A 23,591-nucleotide genomic window follows, 5' to 3' on the forward strand; every position below is an offset into this window, starting at 1 on the left:
ATACCTTGCCACAGTCTGGCTGGGCACAATTCAGTAGCCACTTGTCAAAAGAAACTAACTTTATTTTTAGAACCACACATGCCAAACAAAACAGCTCCTCAGGAAAAACCCTCAGAGCCCAACTGCCACCACCGGCTTCCTACAAGCCACTTCCCCCACCACCAGCCTCTCCACCTCCCACAATCCTCCTGCTCTTGAGGCCGATTGGCTGGGTCGCATGGGCGGAGCCAATAAAGTCCCCCAATGAGCAGCTCCATGGCCTGAAAGGGCAGGGAAAAAGCCCAATGAGCATCACCGCAGAGGAGCCAATCAGCTAGATGTTGCTGGGGCCGCTGGAGCCAATCATCAGCTGGCAGTCTGAAAGTTTGCTGGGACCCCTTCGGCTGTGGCTCTCAACACCTTTTGATGCAGGACTTAAGGTTAATAAATTCTTCAACCAAGCCCATACATCCCCTGGGTTCCAAACCCTTCTACTATCCTTTCCTCCATTCTTCCACCTTTTTTTCAGTTACCAATCTTAAAGATGCCTTCTTTTCAATTCCACTTTCTGTCTCTTCCCAAGACATATTTGCCTTCACCTGGACTGACCCAGAAACTAGACATTCCTGACAGTTAACCTGGACTGTCCTGCCCCAGGGGTTTTGAGACAACCCACCTATTTTTGGACAAGTCCTCGCTGGAGATCTTGAGGATTTTTTCCCTCTATGCCCCGAATCAACCCTCCTACAATATGTTGATGACCTCCTCCTCTGAAGTCCCTCATTAGAAACCTCAAAGTCTGACACAGCCACCCTCCTGAACTTTCTTGATCACCGAGGATATAGGGTTTCTCCACAAAAGGTGCCGCTCTCTCTCTCTTTCTCTCTCTCTCTCTCGGTGTTTACTTAGGGTTCCACATTTCCCAAAAGAAGAAAGCTATCACAACAAATAGAAAAGGTCACACTGCAGTTGAGCGACATTTGTCTTCCTCAGCAACAGGCCCTTTATGCTGAGTTTTGGGGAAGGACTTACAGACTGGTCAATGGAAAGGACCAGATTCAGTGATTATGTGGGGCAGAGGTCATGCTTGTATTTTTCCAGAAGGTGCTTTACGTCCTATTTGGGTACCTGAAGGCACCATCAGTTGTGGAGGGACCTAAGGAAATTGACACTATGAGCCACAAAAATGATTCATCTCCAATGATGAGGCTTGCTGAGGAATAGCCCTGTTGGGTTATCAGGTAAAAGGGAAGCAGGGAGAAACCTACTGAACCTATTTTCCAGATCCACCCCTAGTACACCCAGCAGTGGACTGGAGAATTCATCCCAGAATTTACTCATGACTCATATATGATGAGAGGATGCACAGACACTCATATTACTCCCAATCGTGTGACTGGATTTAATTATTCTGACTATAGCGCCCACCTACCCTTGTGTTGGTCCCATGATAAACATGCTGGCTGTCTAAAAGTGTCATTTGAGAAAAAGACAGCAATTGGGAGACCCAGATCAAATAATCCTACTGTTAATGGAGACTCAAAACTTTATACTAAATCAGTTACTAAAATGGAACTTTCTCATAACAAACCAGTCATCTCAGCAGAATGTCCATGAATATCTCATTGTCCTAATCAGTCTGCAATAGAAATTGGCACCTTTCCTAAGTGGATAGATTGTATAAATACTTTTCCAGTACAGCATAAGGTGAGTGGGTCTATTTTGGATGGGTCTCCTAAAACTGACAAAAGGCAGTTACACAAGAGAACAGCCATGACTACTGGAGGATTTGTTAGCAACATCCTGAACTTCAGCAAAGGAGGCATTCAGAAAGATGTTTGTCGCTTAATTGCTGCCTCAGAATTCTTACATTTTACTGACAAACCTTTACGAGAATTTGTAGGCAAGAACTGTAAGGAAGGTTCTTGTTATGGCTCATGAGCCTGTGCTCAATCTTCTTGCATTTTAATTACTGGAAATGTAAAAGTTAAATGGAAAGATGAAAGATACCTGGTTACATGTGGGAAATGTAATTTAACTCATTGTGTCACCAGATATAATAGAAGGAAAGAGACACTGGCACTCCGTGAGCCCTCATTTGTCTTATTATCAGCTGAGATTTCAGAGACATGGTAAACTGATGCTGATTTTCAAGTTTTACAGCAAATACACGCCAATCGAGGAGACCTAAATGCCCTCTTGGTCTCATAATAGTGGTAGTTGTTGCCTTGGTTTCTTTTATTGCTTCAGCAGTCACAGCTTCAGGTGACTATATCTCAAAATATTCAACAGGAACATTTTCTTAATAATTTGGCTCAGAATACTCCCAAGGCACCTCATAATCAAATAAATATTGATGAAAGGATTGAAACTAAGCTAAATGCCTTAGAGGCAACTTTAAGCTTTGAAGTTCAAGGAAAGACTTAAATGTCACGCTTACTCTGAGTATGTGTGTGTTAGTCCGGCCAAATACAATGCTTCCCAATGGGATTTGGAGAAGGTTAAAAACCATTTTTCGGGTCTTTGGCAAAATAATAATATCAACTTGGATCTTTTGGGGCTCCATCATCATATTCAAGATATACAGGAAAGTAAGGTTGATTTTCAGATCCTACTTCCTTAGCTAATCAAAAATTAAAATAATTAAATGACTTTAACCCTGGAAACATTCTTACAGTCTGCATGGTATATTCTTCTATTGTTCTCTTCCTGTTAATTCTCTTTATTATTGTAATTGTAGGATGGCCAGCCTTCAAACAAGGATTTGGGGACTCCAAAAAGTGACCCATCACTTTGTTTTTTCAAATAAAAAAAAGGGAAATATGTGGGAGGCCATCACAGAATGTGACCAGCATTTTCCTTTCCTGATTGGTGAGACTCCCTTGGTCACTTTCATGATCTGGCCACATCAAAGTAGCCATAGACCAAGGCCCCAATCTTTAAAGTCATAAAAACATCACCAAATGTGTCTTCATGCATAGACATGCCTTCCTACATCCCCAGGGATCGAGTTATGTAACTGTTCGTAACCTGCCCCTCTTGGTCTTTATTGGATGGAAATGTCTAAAGGAGGAGGATCTCCTGAATAGAAGACCACTCCTGAGCTGGCTCACTGTCTCTCACCAGCCTCTTGTGACATTCCTCGCTGTCCCATTTGGGGAGCTTGAGGCCAGGAGTAGAGGAGCCTTCCCGGGACTTGAATTAAAGGTAAATTGTGTGTCTCTGGTTTATTTGACACCTTAGGAAATTCACTCCAGGGAGCTGTAGTTTAGCTGCCCAGGCTGGTTGGGGGTGGCAGCTCCATTTTTAAAATTAATTTCCTTACTTTAAATCAGAATTTCGGATCACAAGAACTATTTGAGCTCAGGAGGTGATAGACATGGACCCCAACTGTGGGGAGCCCCTCTGAATGCCTCGCACCTTCCATCCTGAAGCTAGAGACTCTGGCCCATCACTACATTTCCTAGTGACTTGAGCATTGTCCCAATTCAGGAAGTTGAGGGCCTGTCTCAGATGTAGGTGATGCCCCTTGGGTTGAATTATACTCACCTGTCCCTTGAAACTCTGCCTCCTATGGCCTTTTGGGGATAGAACTATCTAAGAACAAGAGTTCCCCCAATACAATCCCACTTCTGAACGTGCTCACTCTCTCTCTCTCGACTTCCTCTTGCTCTCCCATTTGGGGAACCTGAGGCCGAGAGTGGAGAAAATGTGGGCGTGATGACTAATTGTAAAATTTGTAACCAATTCTCTGTGGTGCAGAATCAGAGAGGAAAACAGTTTATATTTCTAATGACATCAAAAGCTTACTAATTAGGGACTGGCGTTGTGGCTCAGTGGTAGAGTACTTGCCTAGCACGCATGAGGCACTGGATCAAGCCCAGCACCACATAAAAAAAAATAAACAAAATAAAGGTATTGTGTCCAACTGGAACTAAAAATATCTTTTTAAAAAAAAAAGTGTATGAATGATGTTTTATGGATTTGAACCGGGAATAGTGAGAAGCAACAGAAAAATAATTTGATGTGCCAACAAACATCAGTTTTGTACGTTTTCCCAAAATTGGAACATCCTAAAATAGCATTATACAGTCTGAAAACCCTTACTGTGCCAACTTGGAGCCATCAGGAGTGGTTCAGAGACGATGTCCATGAGTCTAACACAGCACAGGGTGGTGGACCAAGGCTCTGAGCTTCCTACCTGGGTCCTGGGAGGACATCCCCTCAACCACCACTCCCTGTCTCCCAGGAGCTGCTCAATGCTGACCTTTAGTGCCAGGAAACCCTTGTGACATCACAGTGACCTGGGCCAATGAGGAACAAGGTGATGGTCACAATGGCTGCTATCTGTGGAGCATCTGATCTAGGCAGGTCATTCCCAGTGAGCTTAACATACAGCTTAGTTCACACAGAAACTCCGTGAAGAAGGGGAAAAGACCCAGTTTATAAATAAGGAGCCAAGGTCAGTAGGTTGTACTTCCTGTCATGAGGGAAACATTCAGGATGCAAATGCCAAATTGTTTAGGCAGAAGCTGAGCTCAACAGGTCCACATCTGACCACCTAAATTCAGAACTGAGGTAGTGGAGAAGTTCATGGTGGAGAAGGCCTCAGAACACCTGCACCTAACTCTGACTCTGGACCACAGCCTCAGTGCACAATAATGGAACCACCATGTGACCCCGCAGTCCCACCACTGGAAATGGTCACCCAAAGGAAGTGAAGGTGACATCTCAGAGACATCTGCACTTCCATACTCAGGGCAGCATTGACCAGAGTAGGCAGATGTGGAATCCACTTAGGTGTCTATCCATGGATGGATGGATAAAGAAAACACCATATGTATACTCAGGGGAGTATGTTTCAACCATAAAAATTGAAGAACTTCTGTCAGTTGTGACAACACAGATGGAAATTCTAGTGTCCAGGGAAGTGAAAGTGAGACAGGAAGACAAATGCTGCATGATCTCACTTACATGTAGAATCATAAAATGTTAATTTATAGAAAATAAAAAGAGTGAAATGGTGGTCACTAGGGACTGATGTGGTTGTGGGATTGTGGGGAGAGATGTTGGTCAAAGGATCTGAGGTTCAGCTAGACAGGAAGAAGAGTTCAAGAGACCTACAACCTAGTGACCATAGTTAGCAACAGAATCTTTAACAATGGTGAATGGATATCGAGTGTCTCACCACAGAAATAACAACCACAGGAAGTGATGCACATGATGATTAGCTGGAACAGTCACTCCACAGTGCATGTGTTCTTGAAAACTTTCTTTTATAGGCCATTATCACAATTTTTCTATGTAGTATCAAAAAACAGGAGAGTCCACCAGCCAGGACTGGCAGACTCAATGCCAACTGGGAGCTCTTACAAAACCACAACCTCTGGCCACACCAACCTGCCCCATCACAACCTGCATTTCAACCAGATCCCCAAGTGATTCATATTCTCACTGAAGTTGGAAAGATTCTGCTCTGGAAAAGTGTTTCTCAAACTCTCCACTCTCAACCTGCTAGGCACAGTGCAAATCCCAAGTTGTAACAACCCCAACTTCCTCAGCCATTGCCACCCGTCTCCAGGAGCCCTCATCCTGCCTGGTGGAAGGCCAGTGCCCTGGAGCAGGAGAATTGGGAGGGCCAGGAGGAAAGCTCATGACCTCAGTTCATCACTGGAGGCAGGTCCTGCAGGAAACGTTCAGCAAGAACAGAAGCTGACAGCATGGACCCAGCCAGCCCAGAGCTGAGAGAGCTGAGTGCTGACTCACCCATCTGCACTGGTTAACGTGTTAACAAGAGAAGCGACTCTCAGACTCTGCAGTGCTTAGATCATTGCTGACAGCATATAATGGGAACAGAGTCCCATTGGACAAGTTGGGAAAGTGTATCAAGTATTTTCCTTAAAATGAGAACATATCCAGGGAGCTCCCCAGTAGCAGGTTGGGCAAAATGAGTCTCAGGGGTGGCGGGTTGTGCAGTGAGGCGAGGGTATTTCTTCCTTTGATTTCAGCCTGGAGTGTATTCAAGCCACTTCCATATTCATTACAAAGGGGAGACTAGGGCTGGGTAGTGGCTCAGTGGTGAGCACTCGCCTAGCATAAGGCCCTGGGTTTGATCCTCAGAACCACATAAAAATAAATAAACAAAATAAAGTTATTGTGTACAACTAAAAAATAAATATTTAAAAATATTTTTTAAAAAGAGGTGAGACTATTGGGCTGTTTACAAATACTGCCTTGCCACCATCCTTCAGGGGACGCACATCTCACACCATCCTCTCTCTTGCTGGGTGGTCATGGAATAACTATTATTTGATGGGTTAAAGTATAAAATTGAAGGGCTTTATTTGCAATTATTTTCTTACTATACAGGCTGAACACAATTTTTAGGTTGTGAGCCTTTTTCTGTCTTTGAAATTGCAAATTCTTTGCTTTTAGAGAATGGGAATCTTTATATTTTGAGTTCAAAGAAAGAATTGGAAGTGATTTTCACTAAGGTCCTGTTTGCCATGTAGTTCTTTATATGTGTTTTGACAATGTGAGGGGGAACAGGTGAGCTTATGAATATTATGTGGCCAAACCTATGAGTGGGTCCCTTTGCTGACCCACCCTCCATTGATTTTTATATTTAAAGTTCTGCATGATCCGTGGTAATCAAGTTCCTCTTATACCATTTTGTGTCTTATTTCTCATCTGTTTTTCTGAACTATTGCTTTTTGGCCTTTGGGTTGTTTCTATTCTATGAGCATCAATCACCCTCTGCCCTATTGTAGAGCGTACTCTATGCATTTAAGTGAATATCTCATGAGCACATGATTCATACACAGGAGTTTCATTACATAAGCAGAGATCCCCTCTCTGCAAGATTGGAATAGGCACCTGGCTTCATGGTCCTACTGCTGGCAATAGGTGGGAAGATGCAGGTGACACTCCTGGCCCACATGCGTGGTGGGATCTCATGAAGGGAGTGATGGTGATGCTCTAACCTCGGTTGTGACTCACTCCATCACTCCTGCTGTTATGTCCAGTGTCCTAAGCACATTTGTACACACTTATGTTTCTACAGAATGAAATTGTACCTTTGGACACCACTTCTTTCACTGCTCCTAAAAAAAGAAAAAAAAAAGTATGTTTTTATCATTTTATATTCAGGTCTTTTTCAGTCTCAAATTACTCATGATGACGGAATTAAATGATTGTTGTTTTAGTTCTTTTGATGGAAATTTTATTTCAAATTTTCAATCTATTTCGTTAAAAGAAATTGTTTTGAAACCACATGTTGATCTGTGTAGAAACTCTAAATTTCTTTAATGTCTCTCTCTATAAATTTCCACCTTTGATTAAAAAATGAACAGAACAGGGAGAATCTCTTCTTGTTTGGACCTTACTTTATAATGGCAAATGTAGGATACACATAAATAAATGCTTGTATGTTATAATGTCCCCAGGGATGAATCTTCTGTACAAAGATGACAGAATGTCAAAAGAGGTGCAGAATTTTATGAAGATCAGACTAGATCAGGGGCATTCAGCTAATATATTTACCACACCGTTGAATTCATTTTGCAATTCTTTTGTTGCAGGTTCTATGCTTCTGTGTTCATCAAGCATATGGGGCTGTAATGTTTCCTCTCCTGTATGGTGCTTGTCTGCTGAACTGAAACTTTGATAATACAGATCCCTGGTCCTAACTAACAGGGAGAAATGAGGAGGGATCCATTCTGGTCCACAGGATACCTTTGAAATCAGAACAATGCGTGATTATGCATCCATGAGATACCTCAAGTTGTCAGACTCATAGATACACAGAATAGAACAGTGGTGTCAGGGCCTGGAGTGGGGGACATGTGGGCTGTGTGTCCATGGTTGTAAAGTTAAAGTTGTAGATGGGATTGATATCCAGACACCTGCTGTACAACATAGAACCAGCACAATGATTGTAATGGTATAATATCATAGAGGTGAAAATTCACTCTTGGGGTACACCTTAGGGTAAGAGGTCCTGCCAAAGGAAAAAAACACAAAATAAGAAGCACAAGGGATCTGAGGACACTTGTGGAAGAGACGGGCACATCTGTGACATTGAAGTGGTAAAGGGACAGCCAGGGTCACGTGTGTCTGAATTTATCTTCTCATCCACATAAAGTATGCGCAGCTCCTCAGGGGTCAGCCACCTCAGGAAAGCTGCCTCCAGCAACAGTCACAAGAGGGCAGGGGAACAAAGGCCCCTCCTGAGGATCTCAGCATCTCCACAGCAGCCAGGAGGTAGCTCCCTCCTCAGCATTCACAGACGGGGCCTCCTGTGCACCCACCAGCTCACGCTTGCTGCCCCCTGGGGCTCCTTTGAAACTTGGATGTGCCAGGCCAGCGCCATCCTCAGGACCCTGCACTGTCGCCCCTCCCACCAGACCCAGGCCTATGCAGACCACCTGAGGGACCCTCCTCTCATGCAGGCCTCTGCTCAAGGGTCACCTTTCACCTCTCCTACTGGACCCCCATAGGACCACCACCTCCATCCCCTTCCCTTCTGACCTGTCTGTGTTTGATTGCACTTGATCACAGAGCTCAAACCTCAGAGGAAAACAAATTTCAATACTTTGATGTGAGAGAGAGAAGTAAGACTTGTTCCTTCTCCTGTTCTCTGGAGTTTCTCTTCCTTTGATTTCAGCTTCACCCTGCTAAGCTCTCTGCTCCCTCTGAGATCCGAGCAGTCTTCCTCTCTATCATCTGCACACTGCCTCAAAGTGATTTTCAATCCTGGATTAGAGATATTGGAAATTCACTTTCATCTCATGGGATGACACGCATTTCTGAAAACCATTTCTTCTCCCATGATGGATCATATGGCGTAATTTTTCTTTTATTGATACTAAAACACACAGTCGTGCATGGTACTCCTGTGGGGGAATGCATTTGACAGTTAAGATGGCCTGTGTAATAATCCTGTACTGGAGGGAATCCCACAGCATGGCTTTGCCCTTGTGGGTCCCTCATGCCTCCACGTGTCCCCATCTCAGCTGCTCTTCCTGATGAGGCCGATTCTAACAGACCAGTGACCTTCATGGCTGAGCTTTGGCTTTTCTTCTCACCATTGGGATTCTTTTCTCTTGCCCAGCTTGGTGTCCACAGTCTCTGCCATAATCACTGGCAAAGCTTATTTTCAAATACATGTCACCACTTGAAGTCTATGTGGAAAGGAAAACTTAAAATAAAAGTTTGGTTACCTTTGGCCTCAGAATCAGAGAGGTCTTTAAATATGATGAGAAAAACATCTACATTACACATTGGATTGCTACGTAAAATATGTCTTTTCATCTTGCAAATACAATCACTGAGGTGTGGCAGGTTGGTGTTCGTGTGTTGGGGAGTTCGCTCACTGAGATTGGTCAGCATTTTGTAGGGTGCATTACTGAGTCACTGATCTGCTTGAAAATGTGCAGTGCTGCCTAGAAATATTACCCTGTTTTTAATTGATTTTTAAAAAATAAATGCAGAGGAATGCATTACGATTCTTATTACACATATACAGCACAATTTTTCATATCTCTGGTTGTATACAAAGTATATATACAGTTCGTGTCTTCATATATGTACTTTGGATAATGATGTCCATCACATTGCACCATCCTTGCTAACCCCCTTCCATCGTTCTAAGTGAAATATTCCTCCCCTTTCTGAATTTTGCCACAGCACTGAAGGGTACTAAAAGAGCAATACCTGTATCCTCCATATGTGTGTCCTTCAGGCTCAGAATGACTTCAGTTTCCAAGATCAAAGAAAGACTCATAAGGGAGATGAATTTCCTGCCCATCCTGTGATTTCTGCCCACGGGCTCTCCTGTGAACATGCATATTCTTTTCTTGAGCCAAATACAGAAAACCCCCAACAGGTAGTCCCATAAAAGCCCTATTAAACCATTTGCATTGAGGACTGCTTGTTCTGCAGAATAGCTAGCCCTTGCAATAACTAAAGAGAACAGAGCTGAGGGTGATTGCATAGAGTGACAGTTTCTTTGCTTGCTTGGTTGGTTTTAAAGACAATTTTCATAGATACAAAAGGTGGGGTGAAATGATCACTGTCAGGTTTCTGTTCTCGCGACTAAACGGCTCAGGGGTCACTCCAGGTAATCTGGGCTAATTGGGCTGTACAAAATAACCACAAAAGAGACACAAGTACCTTTTCCTTTGGGATCACTGTGATGGCTCCTCTGACCTTAAGGGCCCGCAGGAGAGAGAGAGAGAGAGAGAGAGAGAGAGAGAGAGAGAGAGAGCACGCAATGACCCCTTTTATTGAGGAGAAGTTATTCAAATGAGGCAAGGGGTCAGGTTTCAGGGGGCTGAGTCTATCTTCATGATGTCCACTGTCAGCAGGTTGACTGACACCTAGGTAGGCCACACCCAAGGGCACAGTAAGAGAAGGGGACACACACAAGGCACTTCCATGGAAGATTCTACCCTAAACAGGGCAAGGAGTTATATTACAAAGGAACAGGTGAGCATAGCTCTATCCATGGGGCTGAAGGAAGACACACCCATGTACCAGACACCGTCCCTCAAACCCAAGAAGGGTAGGGAAAGCTCTGCCCACATTTCTGTGACTGAATGCTTCAGCACACTCCAGGGAGTGTGACTCAGTCATGTGCGAGGTTGGTCTCCCACAGATCACAGGTAGCACAGAGGAGGGCTTGGACAGCTATGGGGAACTGTCCTTCTATCACATCCCCCACCCACCCAGCAGCTCTGATTTAGAGAAGCTCATGCAAACACACACACACACACACACACACACACTCACACACACACAAACATGGTTCTCACCTTGCCTACTTGCTTGAGTGGAGGTCCCAGCAAACTTCTGTGAAGGAGCAGATAGTAAATGTCTTGGGCTTCACAGGCCACATGGTCTCTCACAGTGACTCAGCCCTGCCTTGAGGGTGGCAGTCACCATAGATACCAAAGGAGCGAGTGTGGCTGTCTCCCAACCAAACTTTACTTATGGAGACCAAAATTTGAACCTGATGCAAAACCACAGTGAGATGCACTTCTCACCCCAGAATGAACATAGAGAGGCAAAGACTGCAGAATACCCTGGAGGTGGAACCCAGAACTGCTGGTGTCTGGGAAGAGAGAGGAGACCAATGGTTACCAGGGCTGGACAGGGAAGAGGAAGGGTAGTAGAGGTCGTCAACAGGCACAAAGTCACAGTCAGGAGGAATGTGTTCTGGTGTTCTGTTGCATTCTAGAGTGACTAAAGCTAATCAGAATGTAATTGTTTTTAGTCAAGAAGATTGTTGGATGATCTCAGCACAAAGAAACGATATGTGTTTAGGTTGCACATTTGGCAATGGCCCCAAAATGATCATTACACATTATTGACAATTCTGTTGTGAATAAGTAATATAAAAAGCAACATTTTAATCAGAGACTCTATGTCTAATAAAAGAAAAATTAGGCCCTAATCTTCATCATGAGGGATTAGGCCCCAACTTCCATAATAAGACTCCTATAGTGCAATAATTAAAACCAAGAATCAATAAATAGGATGGATTCAAACTAAAAAGTTTCTACTCAGCAAAAGAAACAATCTGTGAGGTGAACAGAGAGCCTACATCCTGGGAGCAAATTTTTACCCCTCACACATCAGATGGAGCACTAATCTCTAGGGTATATAATGAACTCAAAAAGCTAAGCACCAAAAAAACAAACAACCCAATCAACAAATGGGCCAAGGACCTGAACAGACACTTCTCAGAAGAGGACATACAATCAATGAACAAATATATGAAAAAATGTTCATCATCGCTAGCAATTAGAGAAATGCAAATCAAAACTACTTAAGATGTCATCTCACTCCAGTCAGAATGGCAGCTAATATGAAGACAAACAACAATAAGTGTTGGCGAGAATGTGGGGGAAAAGGCACACTCATACATTGCTGGTGGGACTGCAAATTGGTGCAGCCAATATGGAAAGCAGAATGGAGATCCCTTAGAAAACTGGGAATGGAACCACCATTTGACACAGCTATCCCTCTCCTCAGACTATACCCAAAGGACTTAAAAACCAGCATACTACAGGGACACAGCCACATCAATATTTAAAGAAGCAGAATTCACAATAGCTAAACTGTGGAGACCAAATTTGAACCTGATGCCCTTCAGTGGATAAATGGATAAAAACTGTAGCATATATACACAATGGAATTTTAGTCAGCAATAAAAAAGAATAAAATCATAGCATTTGCAGATAAATGGATGGCACTGGAGAAGATAATGCTAAGTGAAGTTAGTCAATCCCAAAAAAACAAATGCTGAATGTTTTCTTTGATATAAGGATGCTGATTCATAGTGGAACAGGGAGAGGGAGCATGAGAGGAATAGGTGAAATCTAGATAGGGCAGAGGGGTGGGAGGGAAAGGCGGGGGACAGGGGATCAGCAAGGATGGTGGAATGTGATGGACATTATTATCCACAGTACATGCATGAAGACACGAATTGGTGTCAACTTACTTTATATACAACTAGAGATATGAAAAATTGTGCTGTATACATGTAAAAAGAATTGTAATGCATTCCACTATTACTTACTTTTTAAAACTCAATAAAAATTAAAAAATAAAAAGCACGACAACCAATTCTAATTCTGAATGACTCAGATAAAAAGAAAACATTGAAATTGTTCAAGTTCATAGATGTAGGAAAGAAAGTTTTTTTAAAAATGTAGAAATTTCACCAAGAATGAAGAACTGTACCATTTGTAAAAAAAAATAATAAATAATATAATATAAAATAAAAGAGAGAGAGAAGAAGAAGAAGAAAAGAAAAGAGTAATATTTTTTTAAAAAGAAAATAATAATATTGGTGAGGATGGGAAGAATCTGGAATCCTCATGCACTACTCCTGGGAATGGAAAATGATCCAGCCAGTGTGGAAAACAGTTTGGCAGTTCCTCAGAAGGTTAAACATAGAATTATCACATCACCCAGCATCTTGACCCAATCCATGTGCACCCCAAAGAATGGAAAACTGGGACTCAAACAGATGATTGCACACCAATGTTCACAGCAGCATTATTTAGTGCTGAGATGCTGGGGCTGGCTTTATACTTGAAATCCTCCTGCCTCAGCATCCTGAGCCATTGGGACAAAGAGAAATTTATATGTTCTTAACTGAAAGAGTAAAACAAATGGTAAAAAAAATACACAGCAATCAAGGAAATTGAAATTAATTTTTAAAAAGGAGCTAATGTTTCAAGCATTAGTTTAGGAAAATCTGCCAAATTGATTATATTTAATAGTAGTTAGACCAGGGGTGAAATGGATATTCCTATTGGTAGATATTGGAGTCAATTCATGTAGACACTTTATTCAGCAATTTGGTACCAGTTATTAAAATTTATTGGTGCATACCTAAGGCCCACCAAACACACTTCTTTTGATCTACATCACATTAAACAATCCCATGTTTACCAAAAGCTATTAGGTTGGCTGCAGTATATTTGCAAGAGTAAAAAATTTCATGACAACCAAGCAACCATCAATAAAGAATAGCAAAATAAATAGGGTATGTCAGTATAAATTTTAAAAAGAGGACACACCAGTCCATAGTACATATTATACTGTAAGTATTAGTATTAACTTTTGTTAAGTTAATACTTACAGTATAATATTGTATCTTTTTACAGATGCAAGGTGAGGAGCCTGAGTTTGGGAGAAGTGATTTGAAAATATAACAGTCCCCTTTGGGAATATAAGATTTTTTTCAATAGTGCATATACTTATTAATATTATTTAGTTGTTACAATATAAGATTTTTTTCAATAGTGCATATACTTATTAATATTATTTAGTTGTTAGCTTAGAGCTTATAAGGGAGAACAGACGTCATATTCACAACAGATGAGATTTCTGCAAGTGAACTCAGATTGGGCCAGGAAACAATACAGAATTTGGTGTAACCTGGGGGTAGGGACATTCAAACCTACAGTGTATGCATGGCACACTATCATACTTAACAATAAAGACTGCAAAGAATGAGGTGTCTTCTGGGTATTCAAAAGAATAGTCTGATTTTTCACAGCAATTGCCCATTTTTATTTCAATGTGATTATGAAAAGATAAATACAGAAAAAATAATGCTAAAATTTGTAACAACCAATAGTAGTGTGGGGACCAGGTGTCTCTGCAGGACCTGCCTTCTCAGACTTTCCAGGTGTGAGTGTTGGAAATGCCAAGTCTTGCTTCTGGTTCAGGACACGGTGCTTTTGGTGGAAAGGAAACAGTAAGACACAAACTTACACAGACACACCTTCTCCCTGCCCCAGAGGAGAGTCACATGTTGGGCTGTTTGACTTCTCCTGTCCCCATCTACTGAAGCCCTGAGTTCTATATTTAATCATGAGCTTGTTTTCATGTAAGTTACACAAGTAAGTCTAGGGACAGGTAATAAATAGATACGTCTATTCATTCTGAACCAAGGTCCTTATGGGGCAAGAAGACCAGCAGAATGATCCTTCCTGCTTGAGGTTCTAATACCCAGTGTCCCACCTTCCTGTCTCAGAAGATGGGAGTCACCCCCAGGAGATCTTCAGCACGATTATTACCCAAACTAAGCAAATATTTGGCAACAAACCTCTGAGTTCTGAGAAATTCACCAGGGAACTGATCGGAGGAAGAAAGCATCCAGACCGTGATTTCCTCTCTGTGGTCAACTTCGTCACGAGTCATATTTAAACTGGAAGCATTCTTAACTCCAACCAGAACCAAAAGTCCTCCGTCACTGGCTGGCTGGTCTTGGCACCATGAGGAGCGGATGTCTAAGACTGCTCCACGGTAAGTGGAATTGTGACCTGTGACAGGCAAGAAGGGGAGCTAGGAGCCACCAGCAAGTCCTTTGCTTCATTTCTGGCTGGATTTCTCACTGTCCCTTAAGGGAGAACAGGGGGGGTATTTGTAAAGAATGTCAGCTCCTTTTTTTAAATTATTGAGTTCTCAAAGGAGACAGTTGTTCCTAGAAAGTTACTCCCTTGTGCAAACTTTAGCACACAGGAGCGTTTCTCATTTATTCCCTGATGCAGCAGGGCTCTCCGGATAAATGGGACCAATGGGGTGCTACAGAGAGAGGGGAAGATGGTTATTTTAAGGATGTGGCTCATGCAATTGTGCAGGCTGAGAAGTCCAGACTCTGCCAGGTAGGTGCAGGATGGAGACCAGGGAGGAGGTGTCAGGATGGAGACCAGGGAGGAGCTGATGTTCCATCTCAGGTCCAGAAGTAGTCTGGGCCAGAACTCCGTCCTCCTCGGGGACCTCCATGGGTTAGATGAGCCCACACAGGAGAGGGGATTCTGCTTTCCTTGCATCTTCACATTCAATGGGGTCTCCTCTGATGAAGGCCTCACGGCAATGTTTAGAGCCGGACCAGCTGTCCGGGCAGCGCATTAGATAAATTGACCAAGAAGGAACCACCAATACCCCCTAGACTTTATTTTAGGGATTGAGAACCAGACTCTCTTTGACTCCTTGCCTGTCTCTCTGTTGAACAGCAAGAGGCTCATGTACCTAATGCCCCATTGATTGAGGAGGGTCCCCAGGATGTGCCCTGGGAGGGGGCAGCTGCTGAGAGGCAGAAACAGCAGGAGGAGGCCCCCAGCCTGAGCCCAGCACCTGCCCACAGCACCTTCCTGTTGGGGGGTAATAGGGCACCACAGGGTCCCAGGACAGGCCATGGGGCTGACAGTGGTGGTGGCAGATGTGACTCTCAGGTGCCCCAGCTACAGCTGCAGGACAGGTGGCTAGTGTGGTGTGTGTCCCTGAGGAAGGGGACAGGGCCAGAGCACCTGAGAGACCAGGCAGGGGACCTGAGAGACCAGCTGGCCCTGACCCTCCCTTCCTACCTAAAGGTCAGCAATGGTGGTAAACACCCTGACACACTGGGGTTTGTTCTCACGTGACCTTAGGACATGGGTGTCATCTTGTCCCCACTCCACAGAAAGGGAAACTGAGGCAGGCAGTGAGGCAGCCTGCCTGTGCTCTAGGGTCTGAACCAGGGCCACCAGGCTCCAGTCCCCAACCCACAGGCCAGGAGAGGCACAGCTGGAGCCCAGTCCTTGTCCCATTCCCATCCCCAAGACCCTCTGGGAGGTGCCACCTGGGCTCCCTCTGAGGAGTGGTCCAGGTCCAAGCCCAGGAGGATCCACAGCCCCTGCCCTGCAGTGCATCACCTCCGGCCTCCTCTCCCTGTTGGGCCCACTGACCCGCCCTCTCTGTGTCTCAGGGCTGCTGTGTGTCCTGCTGAGTCTCTCCAGAGCTGGAGCCCAGGGCTCTCAGGGTGAGTGTGTGGGGAGCAGCCTGTCCACAGCCAGAGCCTGGGAGGGGCCCTGCACCTGCAGCCCAGGGAGGAGAGGCCTGGGCAGGGAGGCTCAGGGCAGCTCCCCACCTCCTGGGACCTCCTCTGGGACCACATTGCCCCCTCCCAGCCTCTGACCAGTCTGTGCCCCCACAGCCTGTGCCCCCTGGTGCCCTCCTAACTCGGAATGTGTCAACGCCACCGCCTGTCGCTGCAAGCCGGGGTTTGCCTCTTCCTTTACAGAGATCTTCACCAACCACCTGGTCACCTGTCAAGGTAAAGAGTCTGGGGGAGGGACCAGTGCACATCAGAGACTGGGGGTGCCCAGTGCCAGTGGGGTCATGGGAAATGGTCAAGGGCTGAGCCTCTGACCTCAAGGCCATCATCAAAGACAAAAAAGAGAAAGGGAAGAGTAAGATGGCAGAGAGACCAGGGAATTGCATGGCTTCTTGCACAGAGAGGACCTTGGCCCCAGGAGTTGGTCTCAGCCTGCCCTTAGGTCTGAAGAGGATGATGCTGATCTTCTAGCCCAACTCCCATCTTGGCATTGTCCCCTGTGTCCAAACTGGGAGTGGACACAGCCAGAGGACTGAGATGAACAGAGCAGATTATGTGGCCTTTAGGAAGGGCTTGCTCCTGCTATAGCACAGCGTCAGCAGTACAGCTCAGGATTCTGTCCAGAAGACACTAACTCAATGTCAGACCCCATGCTGGGGGTTTAGGAAGGGGACAGGAGTCTCTTGCCTGTAAGACCACACATCTTTGGGAGGTGACCCTTGGTCCTATTATGTTGCAGACATCAATGAATGTGTGCCACCCATGAAAGTGTCCTGTGGAAATTTTGCTGACTGCCACAATATGGAGGGGAGCTACTACTGCATGTGCAGCCCGGGCTATGGGCTCCTTTCTGGGGCAAAAAAGTTCACTAATGAGAGTGAGAACACATGTCAAGGTAAGGCCCACCCTCACCCCCACCCCACATGCAGGTCAGGGCACCAGAGCTGAGCTGGGGACAGCGCCCAGTTATAGCCTCAGCACCTGGACTGTGAGATGGGGCAGCTGTGCGTGCACCTGTCACCAGCATGAGAGGAGGGAGAGGGTCAGGGCACTCTGGGACCAGCTGCTTGGCCCCATCCTGATAGCTCTGCCTGTGACGATGGCCAGGGTGCTTATCAGGAAACCCTGTGGACATGAGAGATGTGATGACATCATTGTGTTTTAAAAAAAAAAAAAGAAAAAGAAAAAAAAAATCCAGGCACACTGGCCAGTGCCTGTGGTCTCAGCTACTTGGGAGGCTGAGGCAGGAGGATCACTCAAACCCAGGAGTCCAAGGACAGCCTGGGAAACAGAGAGATCCCATCCCAAAGGAGAAAAAGTGGGGGAGAGACAAAGAAAAAACAAAAGCCACAGGAAGGAGCCCCTATCTTCTAAAGCTACAAATGAAGGTAGAGGCTGGGGTGCGGCTCCCAGGCATAGCCCTTGCCTGGCATGACCAGGGCCCTGGGTTCCCTCCCCAGCACTGCAGAAAATCAAAACCAAACCAGAGGTAGCTTTGCTCTTGGTTCACTGTGTGACTTCAGACAAGTCACCTCACCTCTCTGTGCTTCAGTGTGTCCATCTGCAGAAGGGGAGTCCTGGGACTGAGGCGTAGCTCAGTGGTAGAGCACTTGTCTAACAGGTGCAAATCCCAGGATCAGTCCTCAGCACCAGGGAACAAAGTAGGAGAGGGAAGAGTCATAAGGAGGGAAATGAGATCCAAAGGCACTGAGCAGGTCCTGGCTCCCAGAAAGTGCTGTTAGCAATGGCTTCTGAGCTGAACAGGGCCTGGGCCAGGAGTTGTGCTCATCTGCCCTTAGAACTGGGGGGATGAGGAGCTTCCAGCCCAAGCCCACCTCAGCATTGTCCCCTGGGTCCAGATCCAGGGGTGTCAGCCAGAGGACGGGGCAGAGGTATCCTGTGGCACACAGGGGCCAAGGCCCTGGCTGACCCAGGTGGTGCCCACTCCAGGCCACTGTCCCACCAGCACAGAGAGGGAGGGTGGTATGAAGGCCAAGGTCAGAGGCAGGGATCAGCTCCCTGGGTCCAAAGCCTGGACTGGCCACCCGTGAGCAGCATGGGATCAGCAAAACCACTTCCTCTCTTGGAGCCCTCCTTGTACCTGCCCCCAGGAGCCTGGAGCCCCAGAGATCCCATGAGGTGGGGGCTCTCAGTGGCTCATTACTGGGGAACCCAGGGAGCTGGGGGGAGGCTGAGCCCAGAATGTGGGGAAATGTGGGAGTTTGTGGAAGGTCCCCTGGGGGTGCTGCTGCACCTCATTCCCAGCTGTCCCCATGCGACCCCACCCCACCTCGTCCCCTCCACCTACAGCACACCTCTGCAGCCGTTGCTACCAGCTGGGAACAGGGGAGGGGACTGTGATTGCCCCGTGGGGGCTGGACAGGGTCCCTTAGGGAGCATCAGCCCCTGTCCTGGTCCGTCCTGCTGTTGATCCACAGCCCAGATGAGGGGTCCCAGCAGGGCATCCTCAGGTGCAAAAATGGGTCCAGGAGACCAGAAGCCCTCCCTGCCTCATCCTGACCCAGGAATCCTCTGGGCTCCGGGAATCTTTGGCCCCTTTCTGGGACACCCAGGGCCATCTGCCCTGAGCTGTCACTCACTCCTGTCCTGGGTTCTCTGAGGCTGCTGTGTGGCCATTCACCTCAGGCCTCTGTCCTGTGGGTCCCTGTGGCACTCAGAGGGGACCTGCTTCCTGAGCATGTTCCCCTCACGTTTAGAGACCAGGAGAGATAAGACGCCAGGAAACACCCCAGGCCTCAGCTGGGAGCTGCTTCCAGAAGCTTTCTCATTTCCTGTCTGTGGCCCTCTCTGATAAGGGGGAACTTCCTCCAGGGGTGGGGACAGCAAGACTCCCCGGAGACAAGCTGGGCACCTTGAAAAGGCAGTCAGTGTCCACCCACAGTTCTGAGTGCCACACCAGGAGCTGGGGGATTCCTGGGGACGATCAAGGGTGCATTTGTGCCACTGTGAGGAAAGGCAGGTGGAATCTGGAAGCAGCCTGGGCCTGAGCACCTGGGTTTGTTTTATTTTTGGTTTTTTCTTTTGGTCCTGGGGATCTAACCCTGGGGTCTTACCACCCACCACATCCCAGCCCTTTTCATTATTTATTTGGAGACAGGGTCCTGATGAATTTCTTAGGACCTCCCTGTTGTTGAGGCTGGTCTTGAACTTGCAATGCTCCTGCCTCAGCCTCCTGAGTCACTGGGATTACAGGCCTGTGCCACCTCACCTGCTTGAGCTCCTCGCTTTAGTTCTTCTTGTTGCTTCTCAGGGGCGGGTTTTTAAATTGTGATGAAATCTGCATCCATAAAACTTATCATTTTAACCACGTTCCAGAATACTAGTTCTGTGGCACTGAGGACATTCCTGTTACACAACCATCTCATTCATCCCTCTCAACGTGTGTTTTCTTGTTTTTTTCCTTTATTTCTTTAATTGACAAATAAAAAATTGTACATATTCATTATATACAGAATGATGTGTTGAAACATGTGTGCACACTGGGATGGCTCACATGCTGAGAATACCCCAAATCTAATCCCTTGGCCAGACCCAGTGGTACACATCTGGGATCCAGCAGCTCTGGAGGCTGAGGCAGGAGGATCACAAGTTTCAGGCCAGCCTCAACAACTTAGCAAGGCCCTAAGCAACTTACTGAGACCCTGACTCAAAATAAAAAATAAGCAGAGATGGGGATGTGGCTCAGCGGTAGTTCTATTTTTATATCTGAGGACCGTCCCCACTGCCTTCCGTCACAGCAGGGCTCACTTCCGTTCCCAGCCATGGTGTGCACAGCGTCCTTTGCTCTGACTGCTGGCCACCCGTGTGCCCATCCGGCTTCCCCAACAGCCACCCAGCAGGTGTGAGGTGGCTGTTGGGGAAGCCGGATGGGCACAGTTCATTTCTAGTCCCCTGAGGATTGGCGAGGCGGGGATTTCTCCTGGGCCTCTGGGCCCTTCTCCTGTTGTCCTTTGAGAATCGTCTGTTGAGGTCACTTGCCCATTTGCGGATGGGGTGAGCGGGTTTCTTACTGCTGAGTTGCTTGATCAAGTTCCTCATGACACTTTGCATATTGACACCTAATAAGATGCGTGGCTTGTGAGTGTGCCTCCCGTTCCCTGAGTTGTCCCTCACTCTGTCCACTGTTTCCTTTGCTTTTCAAAAGCTGTCAGTTGGCTAGATCCCCTTGGTCCGTTTGTATTTTGCTGCCTGTGCCTTGGGTCCCGTCCAAACCACCACTGACAGGCCACTGTCCCACAGCTCTCCCTGTGCTCTCCGCTAAGCAGCTGGGCAGCTCCAATCTGACCTTCACTGTTTAATCTGAGGTGATTTTTATGTGGTGTGAGGGGAGGGTCTGACGTCCTCCTGGTTGGCATGTCCAGGGCCCCAGACCTTTTACTGAAGAGTCCTTCCCATTGTGCGCTCTTGGCATCTTCATCAAAAATCAGCTGTAAATACGTGGGTTTTTCTGGGCTGTCTGTCCTGCTCCGTGGCTGTGTGTCTGTCCCCATACAGAACCACACTGTGTTGTCACTACAGCTTCCCAGTGGATTCTGAAGTCAAGTCATGGGATGTGCCCAACTTTGCTCTGTTTCTGAGCACCTGGCTTTATCCTCAGGTGTTAATGATGAGTGTCACTCTGGGAAGCCTTGGCCATGATCTCCCATCCCCCACTGCTTAGGCATCAAGGGTGGCCATCACTGCCACCTGCTCCCTGAGCGTAGACCACCTGTAGGACCCAGTGGTGCAAAGATTCCCACAGGGGAGGGTCCAGGGAATGGCTGGGCCTCCCTCTGCCACTCCAGGATGGAGAGGAGATGTAGATCCCTTGCCAGGCCCCACCATGGCACAGAATCTGAACCCACATGTCCTTGGGCTCTGCTCCAGAGAGCAGAGTGGTCCTGGGACTTCCAGAGCAGCCCAGCCTCAGGAGGTCCACCTGGGGTCTTAGGTCTGTCCACATCTCACAGCAGGGTCAGGCTGAGCACCTGGGTCTCTTCCCTGAGAGAAAGCACAACTTTGGGAGGTGAGCCTCTGACCCGTCGTGTTGCAGACATCACCAAATGAGGGCCATGAGAGTGCCCTGTGGAAAATCTGCAGATGGCCAGGGCATACAGGGCATAATTGCTGCCTGCACAGCCCAGGCTGTGTGCCCATTTCTGGAGCCAAGAATCCTTTTATTAATGAGAGGAGAACAGCTGCAAGGTAGGCCCTTCCCCCACCTCCCCATCATCAGGGTTGAGGTTGCCAGTCCCTTTCCTGTGACATCTAGACGGCAGAACCCTGGTTACAGGAGTGGTGCCCTGGTCTGAGACAGACAGGTGTGCATGTACCTGTCACCCAGCACAGAAGCAGGGTAGCATGAATGTCAGGGGCAGCTCTGTGACTGGCTGCCTGGGTCTAAAACCTGCCTGTGCCACCTCTTAGTCAAATCCCTACCTCTCTTTGAACTTGGTCTACCCATCTGTATCATGAAGGTGATCATAACAGTGCCTACCTCCTGTGTCTCCAGGAGGATTATGAAAATTACAGGTGCCTGTAAGAGAGCCTGGCTAAACTGAGGATCAAGGGGACTCTGACCAGACAGGGTCCCCGTGGGTGCACATTGTGTCATATGTACAAGGCTTGACCAAAGAGAAAAGCTTTCTTATGAATTTTCAAAAAGCCCCTCCTCTCCAGGTGGACACAGCCACATCTGATGACTGGAAAGTGGGTTGGTTTTCAGCCCCTGCTTACCATTTGCTTGGTCACCCTGACACATGAGCAGCCTGGACAACTGCACCTAAGGGTCAGGATCCTCCTAAGTGCAAGCCCTTAGCCTCAGATGGTGGCTATTGTTATTGGCACACCCTCTGTGCCCCACGCTGTATTGCTAGGTTAGAAAGAAACCAGGGCTTGTGGGGTGAGGGGGCAGAGCTCATTCAGGTGGATGGGCAGAGGAGGGTGAGCAGGGGTGAGGTGGAAGACACCCTGGCCCCCGTGGGCTCAGCTCAGTAAGGGTTCAGCTGGGCCCTACTCGTTCCCTCCTCACCCTTCAACACTGTGGTCTTCACTGCACCTGAAGATATGACCACTGGCCTCACAGCCCATGGAGTCAGTGATGGGCAGACCTGGTACCCACTCCCTGGGCTCCTTGCCCCACTTTCTCCAGGCATCTCAGAGCCGTGCAAGACCCTTGACTGCCCATATTTGTTCACTCCCCAAAATTCAGAACCCTCCTCAGAGGGCCACTTCTGGACCTTCAGAACACCCCGCTGCCTAACTGGCACTTGTTTTGCATGAACGGCAAGGGGGAGGGATCAAGATATCCCATGAGCCCGTGGCGAGCTCGTTCCAGCGCCACCCTGACCTCTTCCCAATGCTAGCGGCTGCTGGGATGAGCCCTGTCCCTTCCGGGGCCCACAAGGACTCGGCCACCTGGAACACTCCTGGGCCCCCTAGCCACTTTGGACCCAGGGACGCAGTCGGAAAATTCAGGAGGAAGGAAACTCGAGGGTAGGTCCAGTCCACAGCCAATACTCTGGCCTGGAGAGGACGCCCCCAGTGCCCCACGCTTTTCTCAACGAAGCCCTCCTCGGACACGCCCTCCTCGGACACGCCCTCCTCGGACACGCCCTCCTCGGACACGCCCTCCTCGGACACGCCCTCCTCGGACACGCCCTCCTCGGACTCGCCAGCCACGCCCTTCTGCACCTCTCAGCCTCATTCATTTCTCTATGCTGCTCTCTCCATCCTGACTTTGGTCTGCTTGAGGACGCTGAAGGATAGTGTGTCAGGACAGGGGTGGGCAGGGTGACACTGAGTCGGGTGGAAGAAGATGCTCCGGTTGGAACACACAGTAAGAGAGGATGAGGTAGAACCACTGCCCAGCCCCAACCCTCTCCAGAGGAGGTCAATCCAGATCCCAGGGGCCTGACCACTGGGGACAGAGGCAGATACTGGGTCCCACGCAGCAGGCCCCAGGTCTGTGTCCTGGTGGAGGTGAAAGACAGATGACAGAAATGCCTGCCACCCTTCCCCGTCCCCACGGCTCCACTCTCTGCTGATGTCCTACCATGGTTGGCCTCCATAGGGCAAGGATGCCTTCATGGGGTCAGGAAGACACCTGCATGGTCCCAGAGCTGCCTGGCTGGATGTCAACCCTGGGCTCTCTGGCATGGTCCTCACTCCTGTCCCTGCCATTAAGTCTTGTCCCAGTGGGCCTGGCTCAGGGACG

General features: G+C 47.4%; 1 protein-coding gene across 1 annotated transcript in view; it reads left to right on the forward strand.

Annotated features, from left to right (window-relative positions):
* LOC143400375 (adhesion G protein-coupled receptor E2-like) overlaps window positions 1-23,591 on the forward strand; it is a 45,209-nt gene that overhangs the window by 5,615 nt on the left and 16,003 nt on the right. The window contains exons 4-7 of the mRNA XM_077110266.1: window positions 15,516-15,663; window positions 16,247-16,300; window positions 16,475-16,594; window positions 17,115-17,270. Of these exons, the coding sequence (XP_076966381.1) occupies window positions 15,516-15,663; window positions 16,247-16,300; window positions 16,475-16,594; window positions 17,115-17,270 (478 nt within the window). The remainder of the gene's footprint in view (window positions 1-15,515; window positions 15,664-16,246; window positions 16,301-16,474; window positions 16,595-17,114; window positions 17,271-23,591) is intronic.

This window comes from Callospermophilus lateralis, chromosome 1 (assembly GCF_048772815.1).
Source record: "Callospermophilus lateralis isolate mCalLat2 chromosome 1, mCalLat2.hap1, whole genome shotgun sequence".
NCBI lineage: Eukaryota > Metazoa > Chordata > Mammalia > Rodentia > Sciuridae > Callospermophilus > Callospermophilus lateralis.